We start from the raw sequence: 21,194 nt of genomic DNA, 5'->3' as shown, positions 1-21,194 counted from the left end.
TCTGTTATTCTATTGTTTGTTCCCTCCAGAGTGTTTCTGATCTCATCTATTGCATTATTCATTGTATATTGACTCTTTTTTATTTCTTCTAAGTCCTTATTAAATCTTTCTTCCATCTTCTCAATCCTTTTCTCCAGGTTATTTATCTGTAACTCCATTTTGCTTTCAAGATTTTGAATCATTTTCACCATCAAAATTTGAAATTCTTTATCAGGTAGAGTCCCTATATCTTCTTCTTTTGTTTGTGTTGGTGGGCAATTATCTTGTTCCTTTACTTGCTGGGTATTTCTCTGCCTCTTCATCTTGCTTATATTGCTTTGCTTGGGGTGGCCTTTCCCTCTTCTTGCAGTTTGTGGAGTTCTCTTTATTATGTAGTTTCTTCGCTGTGTGTGGGGTTGGACGGGTGACTTGTCCGGGTTCCCTGGTTAGGGAGGCATGTGTCAGTGTTCTGGTGGGTGGAGCTTGATTTCTTCTCTTTCCTTTAGAAGACAATGGCTGCTTTTCTGGGAGCCTGATGTCCTCTGCCAGTATTCAGAAGTTGTTTTGTGGACTTTACTCCGCATTCAAATGTTCTTTTGATGAATTTGTGGGGAAGAAAGTGGTCTCGCTGTCTTATCCCTCCGCCATCTTGTTCCTTCCTCCCCAGAACACTGGATTCTTATATTCCACTTGATCGTGGAGTACCTCTTCCCAGCTGCTCCAGCAAGGCGCAGCCGCTGTACCTTACCTCGGACGAGGGGTATCTCCTCAAGGCTGCCCCTCCTGCTTTGAATGTAGATCAGCTCCTCTCGGCCCTCCGGTGCCCAAGCAGCCACCGCCTCCTGGACGTGGTACAGCTCCTCTCGGCCATCGCCCTAACCCTGGGTGCGGGGCAGCTCCTCTCAGCCACGATTCTGCACGTGGTCGGTTGCGCCGGGAGCCCGGCGTCTCTCGCGTCTGCGCCGCCGGGGAGCCGGGCGTCTCTCGCGTCTGCGCCGCGGGGGAGCCGGGCGTCTCTCGCGTCTGCGCCCCTGAGTGTTAAGTTTTAAGCCAGCCTTTTCACTCTCCTCTTTCACCTTAATTAAGAAGCTCTTTAGTTCTTCTTCACTTTCTGCCCTAAGTGTGGTGTCATCTGTATATCTGAGGTTGTTGGTATTTCTCCTGGCAATTGTGATTCCAGCTTGTGATTCATCCAGCCCTGCATTTCACATGATGTACTTTGCATAGAAGTTAAATAAGCAAGGTGACAATATACAACCTTGATGTGCTCCTTTCCCAATTTTGAACCAGTCCATTCTTCTATGTCTGATTCCAACTGCTGCTTTGTGACCTGCATACAGGTTTCTCAGGAGACAGGTCAGGTGGTCTAGTATTCCCATCTCTTTAAGAATTTTCCACAGTTTGTTGTGATTGACATAGTCACATAGAGCCAGACATCCTGGAATATGAAGTCAAGTGGGCCTTAGAAAGTGTTATGCAAACAAAGTGAGTGGAAGTGATGGAATTCCAGTTGAGCTATTTCAAATCTTAAAAGATGATGCTGTGAAAGTGCTGCACTCAATATGCCAGCAAATTTGGAAAACTCAGCAGTGGCCACAGGACTGGAAAAGGTCAGTTTTCATTCTGATCCCAAAGAAAGGCAATGCCAAAGAATGCTCAAACTACCACACAGTTGCACTCATCTCACAGAGTAGAAGGAGAAGGCAATGGCACCCCACTCCAGTACTCTTGCCTGGAAAATCCAATGGACAGAGGAGCCTGGTAGACCATAGTCCATGCGGTTGCTAAGGGTCGGACATGACTGAGCGACTTCACTTTCACTTTTCACTTTTATGCACTGGAGAAGGAAATGGCAACCCACTCCAGTGTTCTTGCTGGGAGAATCACAGGGATGGGGGAGCCTGGTAGGCTGCCGTCTATGGGGTCACACAGAGTTGGACACGACTGAAGTGACTTAGCAGCAGCAGCACACACTAATAAAGTAATGCTCAAAATTCTCCAAGCCAGGCTTCAGCAATATGTGAACAATCATGAACTTCCAGATGTTCAAGTTGGTTTTAGAAAAGGTAAAGGAACAAGAGATCAAATTGCCAACATCCACTGAATCATCAAAAAAGCAAGAGAGTTCCAGAAAAACATCTACTTCTGCTTTATTGACTATGCCAAAGCATTTGACTGTGTGGATCAAATAAACTGTGGAAAATTCTGAAAGAGATGCAACTACCAGACAATCTGACCTGCCTCTTGAGAAATCTGTATGCAGGTCAGGAAGCAAAAGTTAGAACTGGACATGGAACAGCAACCTGGTTCCTAATAGGAAAAGGAGTACATCAAGGCTGTATATTGTCACCCTGCTTATTTAACTTATATGCAGAGTACAGCATGAGAAATGCTGGACTGGAGGAAGCACAAGCTGGAATCAAGATTTCTGGGAGAAATATCAATAACCTCAGATATGCAGATGACACCACCATTATTTCAGAAAGTGAAGAAGAGCTAAAGAGCCTCTTGATGAAAGTGAAAGAGGAGAGTGAAAAAGTTGACTTAAAGCTCAACATTCAACTAAGATCATGGCATCTGGTCCCATCACTTCATGGCAAATAGATGAGGAAACAGTAGAAACAGTGTCTGACTATATTTTTTGGGCTCCAAAATCACTGCAGATGGTGACTGCAGCCATGAAATTAAAAGACGCTTACTCCTTGGAAGAAAAGTTTGGCCAACCTAGACAGCATATTAAAAAGCAGAGACATTACTTTGACAAAAAGTTGTGTCTAGTCAAGGCTATAATTTTTCCAGTGGTCATGTATGGATGTGAGAGTTGGACTATAAGGAAAGCTGAGTGCCGAAGAATTGATGCTTTTGAATTGTGGTGTTGGAGAAGACTCTTGAGAGTTCCTTGGACTGCAAGGAGATCCAATCAATCCATCCTAAAGGAGATCAGTCCTGAATGTTCATTGGAAGGACTGATGCTGAAGCTGAGACTCTAATACTTTGGCCACCTTATGCAAAGAGCTGACTCATTATAAAAGACCCTGATGCTGGGAAAGATTGAAGGCATAAGGAGAAGGCAATGATAGATGATGAGATGGTTGGATGGCATCACTGACTTGATGGAGATGAGTTTGAGTAAACTCTGGGAGTTGGTGATGGACAGGGAGGCCTGGTGTGCTATTTTCCATGGGGTTGTGAATGAAGAGCTGGACACGACTGAGTGACTGAACTGAACACAGTCAAAGGCTTTTGCATAGTCAATGAAGCAGAAGTAGATGATTTTTTAGAGTTCCCTTCCTTTTTCTATGATTCAATGCACGTTGGCAATTTGATCTCTGGTTCCTCTTCTTTGTCTAAATCCAGCTTGTACATCTGCAAGTTCTTGGTATACACATACTGCTGAAGCCTAGCTTGAAGGATTTTGAGCATTTCCTTGCTAGCATGTGAAATAAGTGCGATGTACAGTAGTTTAAACATTCTTGGGCATTGCCTTTCTTTGGGATTGGGATGAAAACTGATCTTTTCAAGTCCTGTGACTATTGCAAGTTTTCCAAATTTTCTGGCTTATGTGTGCAGCACTTTAAGAGCATCACCTTTTAGGATCTGAATTAGCTCAGCTGGAGTTCCATCACCTTCACTAGCTTTTTTGATCATGATATACAATCCTTTTAATCTGTTCTTGGATTCTATGTGCTAGAATTTTGTTGAGGATTTTTGCATCTGTGTTCATCAGTGATACTGGCCTATAATTTTCTTTTCCTGTGGCATCTTTTTCTGGTTTTTGTGTCAGGGTGATAGTGGCCTTGTAGCATGAGTTTGGAAGTTTTCTTTCTTCTGCAACTTTCTGGAAGAGTTTGAGCAGGATAGGTGTTAGCTTTTCTCTAAACTTAGTAGAATTTGCCTGTGAAACCATCTGACTCTGGGTTTTTGTTTGGAAAAATTTTTATTACAGTTTTGATTTCTGTGCTTGTGATTGCTCTGTTCTTATTTTCCTTCTTCCTGTTTCCATTTGGAAGTTTATAATTTTCTAAGAAGTTGTCCGTTTCTTCCAGGTTGTCCATTTTATTGGCATAGTTGCTCATAGTAGTCTCTAGTGATCCTTTGTACTTGTTTTCTGTTGTAACTTCTTTTTCATTTCTAATTTTATTGAGTCTTTTTTTCTTGATGAATCTGGCTAACAGTTTGTCATTTTGCTTAACTTCTCAAAGAACTAGCTTTTGGTTTTATTGACTTTGTTATTGCCTCCTTCTTCTCTTTTTCATTTGCTTCTCTCTGATCTTTATGCTTTGCTTCTACTAACTCTGGGTTTTTTATGAGAACACGACTTTAAGCAACTGTTCATTATACTTGTTTCCGGCTACCATGGCAACATGGGTTCATTCCAGCAGCTGCTCTATAGTCTGCTTGGCTTTATTCTCTCAGATTTCTGCCTTTGCTAAAATATCAGAACCAACCTGCCCTGAGGCAGCCTTCAGGCCCAGATCACTTTGATTCTGGCCTGTGACACAAACAGACCATCTTGGGGATGCGAGGCTCCTGTTCCATTATCAATATTCTGATATCTTTGACAAATTTATTAGGGCTCAAGTTGCTCATCTGTAAAATTTGCATTTCTAGCAAAGTGTTTTATAAGTTGTGAGTAGTAGCTCCTTAGAAGGTGCATTAGTTTCCTGTTGTTGCTGTAACAAATTAATACAAAGTAATGGTTTGAAACGAGTTGTTTTATATCCTTGGGGTTCACAGTCCAAAATGGGGCAATAGGACTGTGATCTTCTGGAGATTCTAGGGGAGAATCCATTCCTTTGCATCCCCAGCTATTTTAGGCATCTCACATTCCTTGGTTTGTGGACAACCTCCTTCTAACTTCTGCTTCCACTGGTACATCTCTTCTGACTCTAATGTTTTACAGGGAACCTTGTGATTGAGCACACTTGGATAACCTTCCTATGTCAAGACTCTTAACCACACCTGCAAAGTCCTTTTGGAACCATGACTAGGTAACAACATTGTTTCTGGTGATTAGGATGTGGACACGTTGTGGGGTGGTCATTATTCAGCCTACCATATGAGATCTGGAAGCCAGTTAAGTAGCCAGCAGTTTTTAAATGCCATTTTAAGAAGTGCATGCAGCACATGCAATATTTCTAATATGTAACACTAACATGATGTAACCACAGGAAAGTTTGAATCCAAGACCGTTTTTATCAGTGACAGTTAGTTTAGTTATAATGCCTTATTCTCTTATAAAGCACTGTCCAAAAAAGTCTTCATGAGAACTTGAATTTTGACCTTATTACTATAGGAAGACAAGACTTTTTGTGCAATATATCAGTGTAATGGTTTCCTTCCCTATACCAGGGTTGAATTTTATCTAACTCTTAAAAGGAGTTAGAATCAAAGGCTCTGTTGCACAAAAGGCAGAGGATTCATCATTAAAGACCTACAGTATCACAAGATGACCAAGTATATATAATATTCTTTCAGGGTTTTGAAAAACCTAGGAGTATGACCAGTCACAATTGAAGGGTAGAGTCCAAACACTAAAGATGTTCATATTCCTATTTAACTCCACTATGTATAGAGATTCGGAGACTGTACAACTTTTCACAGCACAGGTTCTGGCTGAGATCCAGACTTTTTCTAGTTGAAGGATACAAGTTAATGTCTATATTAGATACCCTGAATATGGTTTGTTAGAGCTACAGTGTGAGGCAAACTAGTCATTTTGACATAATTACAGCCTAGTTAAGAGGGGGTAGCCTCGGGAGGAAGTAATAATTGAATACCGGCTAGTGGGAAAGCAGCTCTCCAGGCTCAGCTATGAGGCTCATGTTCAGCTGTGTAGTTTTAATGAGACCAGGAATGTTGTAATTGCTCTTAATGAAGCTAGAATCTTCCTTTCCATCCTCCAAAGAAAGAGTACAGGTCTTTAATTAGACTGGGAATGCATGGGAGAATAACTGAATCCCTTAACTTCCCTGAGAACTTGTCTACTCATTTGAAAGAGTAATTTGAGTTAGGAAATACTACTTTAAGTATGATACTAGATTACTTCCTTGGGAATACCTAGCTTCCTTTCCCTTTTAGAGAAAAGAAGTTATTCCAGTGATCAGGAGTGACTTGCCCTCATCTTGTATATATATGAATGGAGAGGGTAAAAGACATTAAAGTCACCTAAATGTACCCCTAGAGGCGGACTGTCACTAAGTCCCATTATTGGATTCTCTGGCACTGCCAGTTTTGAGGGTAGAGGCAGAAAAAGCTGGTGACAGGAAGCAATTAAGTCAGCGATACCCTTATTCACTTCCACACAGCTCAAAGCCTTTCAAGAGGACTGTGGAAAGGTACTATAGTCTCTAAAGAAGAATGACTGCAAGAAAGAGTCCTTGAACTCCATCTAAATTTAAGAAACAAGAGGCTTACTTCCACATTTTATTTGAAAATACAGTTAGTGGTTTAGCATTGTGATTCTTTTCTTGCGCAGGTAGCTGATTAGGCTTAGAGTTGCCACAACACCTGCTAAGGCAACTACAGCAACCATAGTTTTAAAAGCAGCATATCCAGTCGTCCCATGCCCTTTAGAATCCACAGCATCTGGGAAGGAAACAGACATTCACGTCTTAACATCACTTACACTGGGTTTAAGATGAAGTTGAAGCTTTACAATTAAAGTTACCCAGAGAAGGAAGTGAAAATAAGCTTTAAAAGGCTCACTTGGGAGCTTGCAAAAGAGTGTAGTCTTTCCCCTCAAGCCAGCCTTCTCCTTGCCTTACTCCACTCCCACGGTTATTCCCACTTCCTACTTGCTTTCACTCAGATCAGATGGTCTGACACCTGGAAGGATCTCATTCCCAGCTTGTTTAACATTCTGGCACTGATATATATGGTTAGTTGTCCCAAGTGCATGATTTCTTGCAGTTAGTAGCTAGTGATTTAAGTGAGTTTAATTTCGAGTTCTAGGCCTAAAATTAAGACTATCTGGGATGAAGATATATTAACATAATCTAGTAAAGACTAAAGTTTTGTAATAAAAAGCACACGTCTTCTGACCTATAGTCTTTTTAAAAAGAGAGCTCGAAATTCTTCTATAGTAGGCCCAATATTTGAGGACCAAGATTTAAGGATTCTAATGTGGCATTAGTGACAAAACTGGAATTTTTTTAGTTATTAAAAATGAGAGGTCTCTGCACAGTAGGTAGACTAAATGATCCTTGCGGGAAAGGGATTCTGGGAAGGGAGCACAGACTTCACAGAACCTGTTGCTGGGAAGAGATACATTCTCTTGTTTAATCATAAGCACTTGATGTCTGTGGGCTCCCCTGGTTGCATTAATAGTGAAGTATCCACCTGCCAATGCAGGAGACACAAGAGACGCAGGTTCGATCCCCGGGTCAGGAAGATCCCCTGGAGTTGGAAATGGTACCCCTCTCCAGTATTCTTGCCTGAAATATTCCATGGGCAGAGGAGCCTGGTGGGCTACAGTCCATGTGGCCATAAAGAGTTGGACATGACTGAGCACACATGTATGTTATCTATGCACACGTAACTCTGACATAAAACAAAGAGCTTCAGTTAAAAAAGTATGTAAGGTTTTAAATCCATACCTCTGAATGAAGAGCCATCTGACAACAGGAGGATGGGGCCTGGGAGACTCACTATCATCTTCTCTTCCCCAGTGGCCCCTGTGGCTGCAGACAGACAGTTTGACCTCTGGGATAACGAGTAGTGGTAAGAAGTGTTTTGAGGGTACACCTGCTCTGTATGGACTCCCTGCTCTACGTAATCTTGCCTCCCTTCACGGGAGAGAGCATACACCTTACTGTTAGAGCAGGATGAACTGTCAGAGAATATCAGAAGGCCAAGTTCAGAATCTACCTAGACTCAGGAAGAACAACTTTTGGGGGGTGTCTCAAAAGATCAGGCTACAGTTTATGTGCAAACACAAACTTGTCCATGGGACTGACTGTGAACCTATCACAGACTCCCAGGTTTCTTGGGCTCTTGGACTAGATGAAAAACAAAGCACTCATTCCCAAATTCCGAAAGGATCAGACTTGCTTTAAGTAAACTCATTAAATGAAGACTTGAAAATTTTACCTCGCCTGCTTCTGGATGACACAAGGCAAGACGCAGAACACAGGGGGAAGTTAGAAGAAAGTTGATCGCAGATTAAGGCACTGCAGTGGAAGTAGACCTGGAGAGGAGACAAGAGTTGAGTGGAACAGTGGACAGTCAACCTGTCCCAGGTAACTAGTTAATCACTTACCAAGTGAGAGAACACCGGGGCCTCTGACACAAAGGCAAAAGTCTTCACATCAAACCTCTGATAGTGATTAGGATAGGTCACCGAGGAGCCAACCGGATGGAAGGTGGTTCTGTGGCTGTCCAAGTTGTATTCACAGCTGGAAAGTATATTTCAGGGTGGGACATCAGCTGAATTCATCTCAGACTCAAACTCAGCATTTGCTCAAATTCAGTCGTGTGTAACACCTTCCAGACTATTGCTATACCTTCTACCTGTGCTGCGCTTAGTCGCTCAGTCATGTCCAACTCTTTGTGACCCAATGGACTGTAGCCCACCAGCCTCCTTTGTCCATGGGGATTCTCCAGGCAAGAATACCAAAGTGGGTTGCCATGCCCACCTCTAGACCTGCCTGTACTTTTAGTTTATTTCATATACCTCTGATTTGACTATCCAACAATATCCATGAAGTTATAAGTTACTTGTGCTAAGTTTTCTTCTACTTTGTATTAATATAGGGTCAATACCTATTTGTATGCCAGCTAAACTCATCAAGAATTATGTAGCTCTTCAGATGACAATGGCTTAATTTTTATGAATCTGAGTGTTATGTCCAAGACAGTTAGTATATGTTTCTGATAAAAAAAAAGGGTAGAGAACTCCTGCCATTTTTAATTTTAAATGCTAGCAGAGGGTTGTAGCTTCAGTCGTGTCTAACTCTTTGCAACCCTATGGACTGTAGCCCACCAGGCTTCTCTATGTAATTCTTCAGGCAAGAGAACTGGATTGGGTTGCCATTTCCTCCTCCAGGGAATCTTCCCCAACCCAGGGATTGAACCCAGGTCTCCAGCGGATCATACATTGCAGGTGGATTCCTTACAACTGAGTAACTGGGGAAATCCATTCACGTCCTATCACTTACTAAATATTACTTTGGGCTAGTTATTTAAGTAGTAATCTTGGGTTTCTTTATAAAGTGAGGGGGCTAGTGTCCCTCACAGAGTGTTGTGGTTTAAATAATGCATCTGGAGTACATAGCACTGTTTTTTGGCACATGGTAGTTATTCAGTGGGCTTCTTTGGTGGCTCAGATGGTAAAGAATCTGTCTGCAGTGTGAGAGATCCAGGTTCGATGCCTGGGTTGGGAAGATCCCCTGGAGAAGGGAATGGCAACCCACTCCAGTATTCTTGCCTGGAGAACTCCATGGACAGAAGAGCCTGGTGGGCTATATACCCCATGGGATCACAAACAGTCGGACATGATTAAGTGACACACACACACACACATTCAGTGCACCTTCCCCACATGGTTCAGTGGTAAAGAATCTGCCTGGCAATGGAGCTGGGAAGATCCCCCGGAGGAAGAAATGGCAAACCACTCCAGTATTCTTGCCTGGAAAATCCCATGGGCAGAAGAGCCTGATAGGTCACAGGGGGTCACAAAGAATTAGACATGACTTATCAATGAGCAAAAAAGTTATTCAATAAATGAGAACTAGAAATCTATTTTCTTTCCAGATGTTAGAGTATTAAGGTCATTGTTTCCTTGGGAAGGATCCTTTTAGATTTAAGGGTAATAGGAAAGACAGGAGTCAACTTATTAGACTGAGGACTGGTTGGCAAGAAATAAGAACAAAAATCAGGGCCTTTGATATAGTGCTCCTCTCAAGCCCAAGAGCATTTTATTATTTTTTACTGGCAGTTTGATTAGCTGGACTACCTTATGTGGAGAATACATACCCATCCACAATAATATTCCACTGAGGGAGAGAGGCTGGGTCCATGGTGGATGTTGCCCAGCAATCATCTAAGACCAACTTGATGTTGGGGTCAGATCTGTTTAGGACTCTCACTTCTAAGTAAATTGGTTGGCGGAGGTATCTCACCACAGGATAGTCCTTGTCCCCGTATGGTTGCAGGTAGGAATTATCTGAAATGGAGTAGAAGCCACTCTGATACTCAAGTAGTTGATGGTTGCAACAGAAGCTTAAGCATCGCTACTACTATAGTCTGGTAGAAAGTTCATTTTAGGGAAGAGTCCCCTGAAAGTATTTTAAGCAGATTTTTTAGGCTATAATGTCTCACCTGGGTAGGTTTGCAGGGTCAAGGCAAATGGACCTGGCTTCACTGAGGCTACTGGAGGAGGAAGGCTTTTGACGTGGGTATTTATTAGCATGTTGCTGCTGCTAAAATAGCACCTCACCGTCATTCTGTAAGAGTGGGTAGGTGGGAGTGTTAAGAATTTTAGGTTAAAAGACTTCTTGAGTTTAATCTGGCAAAGTTAAGTAGCAATTGTGTCACACCTGAACTCACTATCTCTGGAAATTGTGCTTGGAGGAAGATCCGCCCAGAGAGCATGTATTTCATTTTCATAGATGACTTTGTCATTCTCAAACTTTAGAGTAAGGTTAGAGAAAGTGGTTAGTTATCTCAAAGGTAAGTCTTAATCTCTTGCTATGTGCCAACAGTAATCTTATACTAACCTTATGTCTTGTTCCACATCCACTCAGGGGTATGTGAAACTTCACCAGTCCTTGAAATGGAGTTTTAAAGGTTGGCTGGCAGGAGGAGTCTCCCACCCTAATCGTGTCCAAGTTGAGAGCTGGTTTTGTTTGATGGCGGTAGACCTCGACGTCCATAAACCCATCTTGATTACATAGCTCCCCTGAAACTATATAGTAGAGGGAGTTTAAAAAATGTGTGCTATGTGACTATTGTCATTACTAGTTTGAAGTGTAATGAAATTTGGATTTTCATCAGGAGGCAACAGAATTTGTCTTAAGTCTATTTGGGAAAATAACTTGACAAGCAGCTTGCATTATAAGGGGAGACCCTAAGGTACCTAGCCAGCAGTGAGGCTTGCTCTGTCTGAGAAGGATTTTTCATCCAAAGGAAGAAGGAGCAGGAGACATGGAAAGAGGCACCAAGTGGGTTAAGAAAGCCATGATGAAACCCTGATGTGGCTTAAAATGTAGTGCCTTGTGTCCTAAAGTCCCTTCTTAGAAGACTCACAGATCTTGGTTTGAGGGGAAGTGGAAGGAACTAATTTTTCTTGTTCGACTTGACCTGATACAAATAAAAAGGAGCACAGAGGCAATAGTAAACAAGAGTAAATACCGACTTCCATATTCTTTGAGGAATTTAAGAGTTTGGGGAAATACTCATAGTCCCTCTAGATTCAGATTTAAAGCAATCTTTCTTAGATGGTGGGCTCAGACTTCTAACATGAAGCAGTCCCAGGTTACTTAAAAACATTAAACAGTTGTGAAACCTTCCTGTATGTGTATTTTGGAAGTGTTATCTTCCTTAGATTCCTATAATAGCAGCTTAGACTGCTATTTGTGGTCTAACCAGTCTTCCATTTCCTTAAAGTATAAGCAGTACAGAGTTTGAACTCCTGTACACTTTCCCCCATGTAAGAGCTAAGAGAGAATGTAGAATGTAAGAACTATTCAAGAAAATGATCTTTACCGATAGAAACTGTTGACTCGCAGACACACTCAGGATAAATCACCATGGATACCGTCTCCAGTTGAGTATAAAATGTCAGCTTGAGTGAAGATAAGTAGAACTGATAGGGTAGGCATTTTTCAGAGAACTGAAATGGAAGAATATCAGTTAGCAGCCACAGCCTGTTGAGCAGGCACAGAGGATAGGAAGTACGCTGAAACCTGCAAGGTACACTCCGGACTGAATATGGTTTTCCTTCAAACCAGTGCAAGAGAACCCATCACTTCTCCAGACTGGATTCTTCCTGAGGCAGGAAATTTATTTCTCTAAGTTCATGCCCTCAAGTACCCAGCACTGTATGCTGTTTGTACTAGACACTGGAATTTGATCTGTTAATTCAACCTCCAAAGAGCTAAGTACCTTGCAAATCCAGGAGTTATAAAATGTTATTGCAACATATACACCAACATAAGATTATTCTGGGTCCCTGGCAATTGCATCAGTCAAGACTGGCTTCACTGAGGATAGCAGGGGACACTAGTTTGGCTCAAATTGTCCTGTTTTAATAGGCCATGAGAGGTTCATCATTAGATGCTTAATAGCAGTTTGTACTATTCAGTGAAAGAAGACACTTAAGGAAAACTTCCACTGAAGTTGAAAAAGACTTGTTGTTTGAGAGTGAATTTCAGTTCCTTGAGAATTACTTATGCAAGCTGTTCAAATGAGGCCTCCAAAATTTTTGAATCTTTTTTTTTACACTAGCAGTTAGAATTTATGGATAAGTCAACAGCCAAATCACAATGGCCTAAAAGGCTAGGGTTCAATGGAACGTACTTTTGTTTTGAGGAGAGTTTTGCTGAAATGCAACCTGAGGCCATTTGCAATTTCCATAACAATCCCCCTGTTGTGCAACTGGTTCACAGCAATATTCTTATTTTCAAAGCTCACGGACTTTAACTTCCCAGGAAATTCTGGTATGGTGAGAGTCATGTGTGTGGCATTACAGGTCACAGGATCTAGAAGGATGACAGAATGGTCAGCTTTAATTAAGCCCTTAGAACAATGTCTTCTGCAATTGGACTTGTCCTTTCCTAGGCCTTACCTGACACACAAATGAGTCGTGATGATAAGATGATCGTCTGCCCAGGAGATACATGCGTAAGCTTCAGAGGCACCATGTAGAGATGGCTGTTACCTTGCTGAAGAGAGGTATTTTCAAAGACATTGGTTTACCCGAGTTACTTGAGTTTTTGATCAATGCTAGAAATAGTCAGGGCAAATGTACTCAACTATTGGGCACCATCCTGGCCCAAGTAGAGTTCAGGTGTTTCACCCTAGAGTTATTCTTCAGGTGCTCTAGTTTTAAAATCTTACACTTTATAACATCTGGCAAGGTGATTTCTACTCATGACCTACTAGCTGATCATTTCTCAGCAGTAAGAGCTCTTGTTTTATAACTCTTTTACCGTATCAGTATTCAGAGAGAATGTTTAAGACTCAGCAGTTTATACTCAACGTACAACAGTACTGTTAAGATGGCTGATATTTGAACATGTAGGTGCCAAGACCTGTTCCAAGTACTTTGGCACATTAACTGATTTAATGTAGTATCTTGATTGTTGGTCCCCAAAATGCCAGTACCTACTGTAAACACTAAACATGACAATGATAAAACAGAACGCCTTCATTAGTTTAGTACTGCTGTAGCTCCACATTGTTTAGTGAATTTAGATCTATACAGAAGAAAAACTGAAGTAAGAACCATTTATTTTGTTCACCATTGTATCTCACTGTCTTTAGTACTTAGTACAGTGCTTGGCTGTTGAATGAATTATAACCTCAATTTGAGGAAATGGTTGGATTATGCTTGCATTTAGAAATACTGGTCTGAGCCTGGATGGTGGTACAAACATTTCACACCTACCGAGTAGTGAGTCACTCCAGTGGCATGGAATAACACTTGGATGCTCATCTTCTGGTTCTCAATCAGGAGATTATATCCTTGTGTCAGAGCCTCTTGAAGGGTCAGATTTTGGGCTCTTTCACCATCACCAACTGTAACGGTCCATCCCATCTGAGGTCTGGGACCCTAAAGGCAAAAGTTTCATTTAGAGGGCTGGTGCTCACTTTAACTCCAAGACTATTTAATATTTTAACCAGGATTGAAGTTATGTCACCTTTAGAACTAAAAGTTATTTAGGCTTGTACATTAAAAAATAGCTTTCATACCGCAGTGTCATCAGCCAGGCCAGGAAAAAAGTGAAAGGTAAACTGGAAGAAAAAAAAAAGGATGCTGTGAAGCTTTGATTTGGAGAACATCTCTGAAGTCATGTTATCTGATGGTACATGGAAGACACCCAGGGCAACTGCTGTGTGGTTCTTATAATGTGAGGGCTGGTGTAGGATATGGTAGAAACACAGGATCAGTCAAGAGTCCTAGAAGTGCCCTTAGACATCATTTCCCCATTGAGCTTTCAAGACCTAAGTGTAACTGGAAGATCTAAAGCTCCCTTCCAGTTGTACATTGAGACACTAAGTCCTGTCAAGCCATGCAGTTCCATCACTGTTATAATAAAGTATGAATATTTTTGTCCACTCTTGCTATTAGCCATGTGAGACTATAAAGTCCATGAGTACGTGACTGGGCTGTTTTTCTCATTTACTATTTCCTAGCATCTGGTGTAGGGCCTGGTACATAAATATCCAGTTTGTCAAGCTACCAGCTGAATTCTTTTTATTGCTAAACATGATCGCTTATATCTAACTTCTTAGTTTTTAAAGTCACCCTATGTGGTGTTATTTTCCCCCACTTCAGATTTAAAAAAAGGTCTCATTGCAGTTAAGAAATCAATCCAAAGCCACATAGCAAGTTAGTAGTGAAATACAGGATTGCAATCCTGATCTTTTTCTGAAGTCCAGCTATCTCTAGACCACATTCCCCCTGTAGTAGCTGGATGAGATATGTCAGCCTGCTTCACTCACAGACATGAAATCCTTCGAGCAGATTGTGGATCCCGAATGCTGTTCATGTCTTCCTGCTTGCATAACCGGACAACTGACATGATACAAGACAATCCCTTGTCTATAGGCAGCATTGTCATTCATGAATGTGATGGTCATCTGGTGCTGGCCAAGCTGTATGAAAATGGCATAGTAAGGACAGAGGGATAGAACTTCAATGAGACAGGGGATTCCCAAATACCATCTGACCCAGCTGATTAGCAAAACCCTTAAAAGTCATCAGTACCACAGTTCTAGAAAGTCCCTCATTCCTATACCAGTAGATTCTTTAGCCTCTTTAGATATCCCGGGACTCATTCATTGGCAGAGAATAGTTCCTTGAGTTTCAGGGCTCAGAGTCCAGTTTTTTTTTCCCTTTATATTTCACCCTATGTCTGAGTATCAAGGTCCTATTGGATTTGCTCCCTCTATCAAGAGATAGAAATACTTATTGAGCACCTACTTTAGCAGCCATTGTGCTGGGTGCTGGACAGAGCCATCTTTGCCATTTCCCCTGGCTCAGGGAACTCTGTCTAAAGCAGTGGTCAGCTAACAATTTTCTGTGAAGTGTTAGTAAATATTTAGACTTTTTAGGCCACATATGCTTTTAACATTTTTAAAATGCTTAAAAAAACTAAAGTCATTCTTAGCTTGATGACCATCACACATAGATCATGGACTGGCCATGGCCATACGCAGGTCATATTCTCTGGACCTTTGTTTTAAAGGAATACAACACTAAGCTCCCTAAAGTTGCGAAAGTCCATTTCAGAAGGGAAAGTTTTAATTACTGGAGATCTTCAGTAGAATCAGATGAAGTAGACTGTTAAGACTTGTAGGATGTACCCTAGACCTATTAAGTCAACTAAATGAATTCTGTACTTTACAAGTTCCCTGATTGTTTGCACATAAAGCTTGAGAAGGACTTAGGCTTCTTTTCCTGCTCCTAATAACCCTGATTGGGTAGCACTATTGCTTGACAGTGGAAAATCCTATTTTTCAGCTGCTGCTCACCTTCCAGCATAGAGATACCAGCACTCCATTTGCCAGCACCAAAACAGCATCCCCTTTTCCATGAGGGCTGTAGATCAAAATAGCTCATGTTTGATCATTCTCTGTGTATACATACTGTGCCTAGTCCTTCATTTGTGTCATTCATCTTTAGATGGAAAGATATCATAATCCGCTTTCCAGTGGGCAAGTAGAGGCTTGGAAAGGTTAGCTAACTTATTCCAAATCACATATAGATAGTGGCAGAGACAGAAATAAAGCCCAGAGCCTCAATTCAAGGGTTTTGTAAGCTCAGCCTTGGAGTTTTGAGTCTAATATATCTTTATTGAGAGTTCCTGTATGCAATGGAAGTTATTTGGCAATATTCTTGGCTTGTACCCACCAGATGACCAGTAGCTGCCCTTTCCCTCCTCCCCCACCAGCTGTGGTAAGTGTCTCCAAACATTGCAGGATGTTCTCTGGGATGACCAAAAAGAAAGATCACCCTGATTGAGAACTGCTGCTCTACTCCAAAGCTTTAACTCCTGGGTTAATACTTTCCAAATTACTCAATTACTTACCACTCTTTTGGTACAGCTTTCATATGGGGCCTTCAGGGTGAACTTTTCTGGGTCCAGAACATAAGTGCAGTTCAGCATTTTAAGACCAAGGGAATCTACAGAAACAAGAGCAGCTTAGATAGGAGATGGCCAAGATGTATTTACATATTATATTTCAGTGACAGAGTCAACCAAAGCTACATAACCAAGACTGCAAATCCATTTCTAAGGTACTTCAATCACTTCTTACTTTTTATTTTCCCAACTGGGATATAACCCAAGCTCTGAGAGATGCTGTGATTTGAAGATATACTTTTCTAAGGGAATTCCTGAGATAAGAAAGATTTCCAAAGACAGACAAGGTCTTCCACTCTTAAAAGTCACCATGCAGTTCAAGGACCCTGTGCCATCATGAGATTTGAGCACCAACTGCTCCAGAGCTTGTGTACTCTGCTCACTGGAAAATGGTGATGACCTTGAGCCAAGGGCTTCCTACTAAGTAAGACTTAAATGAGACAATACACATTACTTACCCACCACAGATGCATGCTGAATCTTCTTGCCAAGACTTCTTTTAAACTCCACTACCATTCTATTTTCATAGCAAGTGACAGTTCCTGAAGAGCAAAGAAAGCACGTGGGGCATCTTTGAACACAGGAGGCATGATTCCTACAGAGGTGTATTGAGGAAACTTTCTTCTCTAACAGCATCAGGGAGGATGCCAGTTGGGAGAGGCAAATCTCATTCCGCATCCTGGGGAGCTTACAATTTGATGGGAATACATAACTACAATGTAAGATACCAAGAACTGTAATGAAGATGTCAATTAAATGCCTAGGGCTTTCTGAAGTATTCCAGGATAAACCTGGATTTGGGTTAACAAGTATGCATGCGGGAACCAGCCTGGAAGCCTGATGGAAATAGAGATGGTAGGTCTGTGAAGAATTGGGGAAAAGTTTTGTCTAAAGATCTTTCAATTTGAAGTTTAAAAGATCCAGCTGTAAAGCTGGAGCAGTGAAGAAATAGAAGGTACTCCAGGTGTTTTTCCAAGCTCTTATATTTAGCTGTAGAGCGAGCTATAGGTAAGCTATGGGAAAACTGAAGTGACTTGATCAAGATAGGCGAAAGAATGACTGGAGATTGTTTAACTCACTTTTGTGTTTTCTGGCCATCTAGGCACCCTAGTTGCAATCCATTTCAGAGATGCTTAAGGGCATTTCCCTCACCCAAGAGGCCTACCTGGGAAGGCAGGATCCACCGACTGATTAACATCTATTGAGTTCACCGAAGTCAACAGTGCGAAGGATAGAAAAAATGACCTGTAGGTGCAGGAGGGCATGGGGGAGAAAGTTAAAGAGAGTGAACTTCAGCAGGCATATGGCATTATGCACATTGTCAGGGTGATATCCACAATAGCCAGGAGACCACAAGGCATTATGTCCCCTTCCTTCTGCCCCCAGCATTACCTCCAGTCTGCACGGAACCAGCTTGAGGGTCTCCCGCTGTCTCCTCTCTGCCTGCATGCCATGACCGAAGATACCACCAAATCAACCAGGCAGAGGGGTGTGTGCTGTTCTGGCTTTTATAGCAGGAAGCAGGGCTGGTCCCCGCCCTCTCCCCACTGGAGTCACCTGAATTTTCTCTAGCCCTCCCAGCTGAAAGGAAGAGATTTGGGAAGAAGAACCTTTCCAGAAGGCCTAAAATAAGCAGAGTTTTGCTCTTCCTGACACTTGCCTTGGTCTTCCACCGGCTGCTCTGCAGCCAATTTAGTTTCTTGAAATTGGCTCAGGTGAATGAATTGGTACATTTTCCCATAACACTAGGAAAAATAGGATCTTTTGGACAAACTCTTTACAGCTCAAATGTAGAGTGAAAGAGTGGAGTGGGATTTTTTTTTGGAGGAAAGATCATCTCTTGTTTACACTGTCTTTAAGTAACAAACCTTTCCTTTAAGTTACTCCTGGTCTCCTGGCTATTGTGGATATCACCCTGGCAATGTGCGTGAAGAAGTACCTTTTTAAAAAGGATGAAACATTATTTTCCCCCAAATATAGATTTTAACTTTACTTCAAAAAATACAGACAATTAAAGAAGGATATAGAGAAATGGAAAATTCATCCACTGCTAGTACTTAGGTGTGTAACTGTATGGTCTTTTTCTACAAACATCACACTTAAAAAAAATAACAACCTGGGATTGAAGTATAAGTTATGTTTGTAACCTGCTTTTACTACTTTATATGTCATGGACATTTTCCATATCAAACATAAAGATCTTCATCACCATTTTTAATGTTGCATAGTATTCAATGTCTAGATAAATCAATGTTTAGCTTTTTCTAATGATAGACATTAATACAGCTTCCAATATTTTCATTATTATAAACAATCTGCTGGACTTGTACATTTCCCTGGTTAACTCTCAGGATAGATTATTAAAAGTAGAAATTCTGGGTCAAAAGGAATAGTGATCTAAATAAGAATGTCATACTGTGTAGGAACTGGGAGTTTATAGGTCGGAAAACTGAGGAAAACAACTTGCTCAAGCTTTAACAACTGGGTGTCAGGGCCAGGACCAGACTGAGACACCTTGATGTCTGCAGACCACATTCCGTAACAGGTGATGATGCTCAAATTCTGTACAAGTTAGTGGGGTAGCATTTATCATTATTTATGTGCTACTTTTTATGTCTTAATGAGTTAACCGTGTTTCTTGAGGACTAATCTTCATTCCCTGTTACAGGTGTCTGAAATATTGTTTGTCAGAGTAGTGGTTTCCCTAACTCCCTTGATCAAAACATTCACAGCTGGTACTGATGAACCTGTCTTCAGGGAGGGAGTGGAGACACACAGCAAGGGAGGGAGAGGGTGGGACTCTTTGTGAAAGTAGCATTGACATATATACACTGCCATGTGTAAAACAGTTAGTGGGGAACTGCTCTATGACACAGGGAGCCCAGCCTGGCTCTCTGTGATGACCTAGAGGGATGGGATGGGTGAGCAGGAGGGAGACTCGGGAGGGAGAGGATATGTATATAGTTACAACCGATGCGGTTTGTTGTATGGCAGAAACCCACAAAACATTGTAAAGTAATCATCCTCCAACTAAAAATTTAAAAATGATCACATGGGGCTCTTTGTTAATATCACAGATTCCTGTGTCCCACCCAAAAGCTGCTGACTCAGACTCTCCAGGAGAGGAAACTGGGGTACCGTATGTTTAAGAAATCAGGTGAGTCTTATGATCAGGAAAACTTGGGAAATATCTGAAGGGAAGTAGACAAGAAAATGAATGATTGCCAGGGATTAACTTCTTTATGGGAATCAGTTGATTATATACCAGTGGAATGGAGGAGAGAGAGCAAAATCCAGGATAAGCAGGATTTTGAAGGTGGTGAAAGGATTTAGATTCTGAGCAGAAGCATGATAGCAATAATTACTACTAAGCATATTTTCCCAAAAATGGCACTTTTTCTATAACTGTGAAGGTAATTTGTTACCATGATGGTTAAGACTATGATAAGAATTCCATTGGAGAGATTTGAAGCCCATTCCATCCATTAGATGATGGAATGTAGGTGCAAGATTCAGAGAGACCTATTAAGAAGATAGTCAGAGAGGTAATAGATTAATGTGTTCCACCTTCCCAGGCCCCACCCCAGACTTGCTTCTCCCAAAGTTATACCTTTTTCTCCAGAGTGTGAGGTGTGGCCTTGGAAAGGGAAGCTCTGCTCAGATCCCTAAACTGGGGGTTCTGGATGATGAAGGGGCAGCACAAAAGCCCTGAGCAGGAGGCATGGAGATAAGGAGGACCACTGGGAGACCTGGTGAGGGTGATGAGGGTGGTGAGTGTGCCAGAGATTAATTTCATTTGCCTTGCCCAACCCAGCCAGTGCTGCACTTGGGACAGTCATTGAACAACTAGCTCCAGACCGCCTAAGAGTCAATTCTTCATAAGTGCACAAGGATACAAATGTGTTGGTGAGGTTAACTTTGAGAATGAGGAAGGCATGGCTGTCTACAATCAAGTCGTGTCTCATTTCACCAGTTAGGAAAACAAATCTTTCCAAAAAGATACTTAATCTTTTACTAAATAAACAGTAAGATCTCTTTCAAAAGCATGTTTTCCGCATTGTTCCTTCTCCTCTTCTGCAAATGCCATGGTCTCTACTTGACATGAGGCCTCGTCTCACCTGCTAATCACTAGGCATTTCTTGAGGAGAGTTTTAGGTTGTCATGCGTTACAACAATGCAGTATTGTTGCCTTCTTTGGGCATGTGTTCTCTTTACTTTCTGAAATGCTGTTTTTTTAAACAATGGTTCATAATTCTTAATTTCCAATTCTATTGCCCTACTTTTCGCAACTGTGAAAATATTAATTGAAGATGCCCTAATTGTTATCATCAGGAGATGGTTAGATAAACTCTGAAATACTCTTCAAATACTAAAATATATGAATTCAATGGGGTCTATGAATATTGATACTAAAGACATCCACAATAAATTGGACTATTGGAACTGTATTAGCATGTTTTCATATTTTACTTAAAAAAAGAAAAATGAGAAACACATGTGTTTCCTATCCATTTATGTGTTTATGTGTGCGTATGTAAGTGTGTGTCTGCATTTATTTACCAGAGAGCCAATGAGTCACCTGAGGGAGGAGACATTGCAGATATCCAGGCAGTCTGCACCAATCCAGCTATCCTGGACATTCACAACTGTTGTCTGTTCTGATTTGTTTGAGCTCTTGCTGTACTGGCTATAAATATACATAATATATCATTCTTGGAACAGGAATAGGGAGATAGGAGTGGTACTTTTTCTTAAATTTCATTCAGTCGATTGAATTGTCTTGCTGATAAATAACAAGGTAAAGTAATTTAAAATTGATAAAAGTAAATCTGATTTGTATATAAGTGATCTGTAAAGGTTATAGAATGAAAGGCCTATAAATTCAAACATCATGATATAAAGATA

General features: G+C 41.3%; 1 protein-coding gene across 1 annotated transcript; it reads right to left on the bottom strand.

Moving 5' to 3' along the window:
- Positions 1–6,421: 6,421 nt before the first annotated feature.
- ZP2 (zona pellucida glycoprotein 2) lies at positions 6,422–17,743 on the bottom strand. The gene is made up of 18 exons (XM_055408899.2): positions 17,682–17,743; positions 17,455–17,534; positions 16,748–16,831; positions 16,236–16,330; positions 14,647–14,799; positions 13,894–13,935; positions 13,589–13,753; positions 12,767–12,863; positions 12,499–12,680; positions 11,686–11,812; positions 10,698–10,885; positions 10,518–10,609; positions 10,300–10,424; positions 9,955–10,144; positions 8,240–8,375; positions 8,071–8,167; positions 7,578–7,661; positions 6,422–6,567 (listed from the first exon to the last, which is right to left on the bottom strand). Exons 1-18 carry the CDS (start codon positions 17,741–17,743, stop codon positions 6,422–6,424), a joined length of 2,145 nt encoding a protein of 714 aa, XP_055264874.2.
- Positions 17,744–21,194: the final 3,451 nt, after the last annotated feature.

Source organism: Moschus berezovskii, chromosome 27 (genome assembly GCF_049115385.1).
Source record: "Moschus berezovskii isolate FMDL1 chromosome 27, NW_MosBer_1.0, whole genome shotgun sequence".
NCBI lineage: Eukaryota > Metazoa > Chordata > Mammalia > Artiodactyla > Moschidae > Moschus > Moschus berezovskii.
Note: the sequence above shows the minus strand (reverse complement) of the source record. Positions and strands in the feature narration are given on the sequence as shown.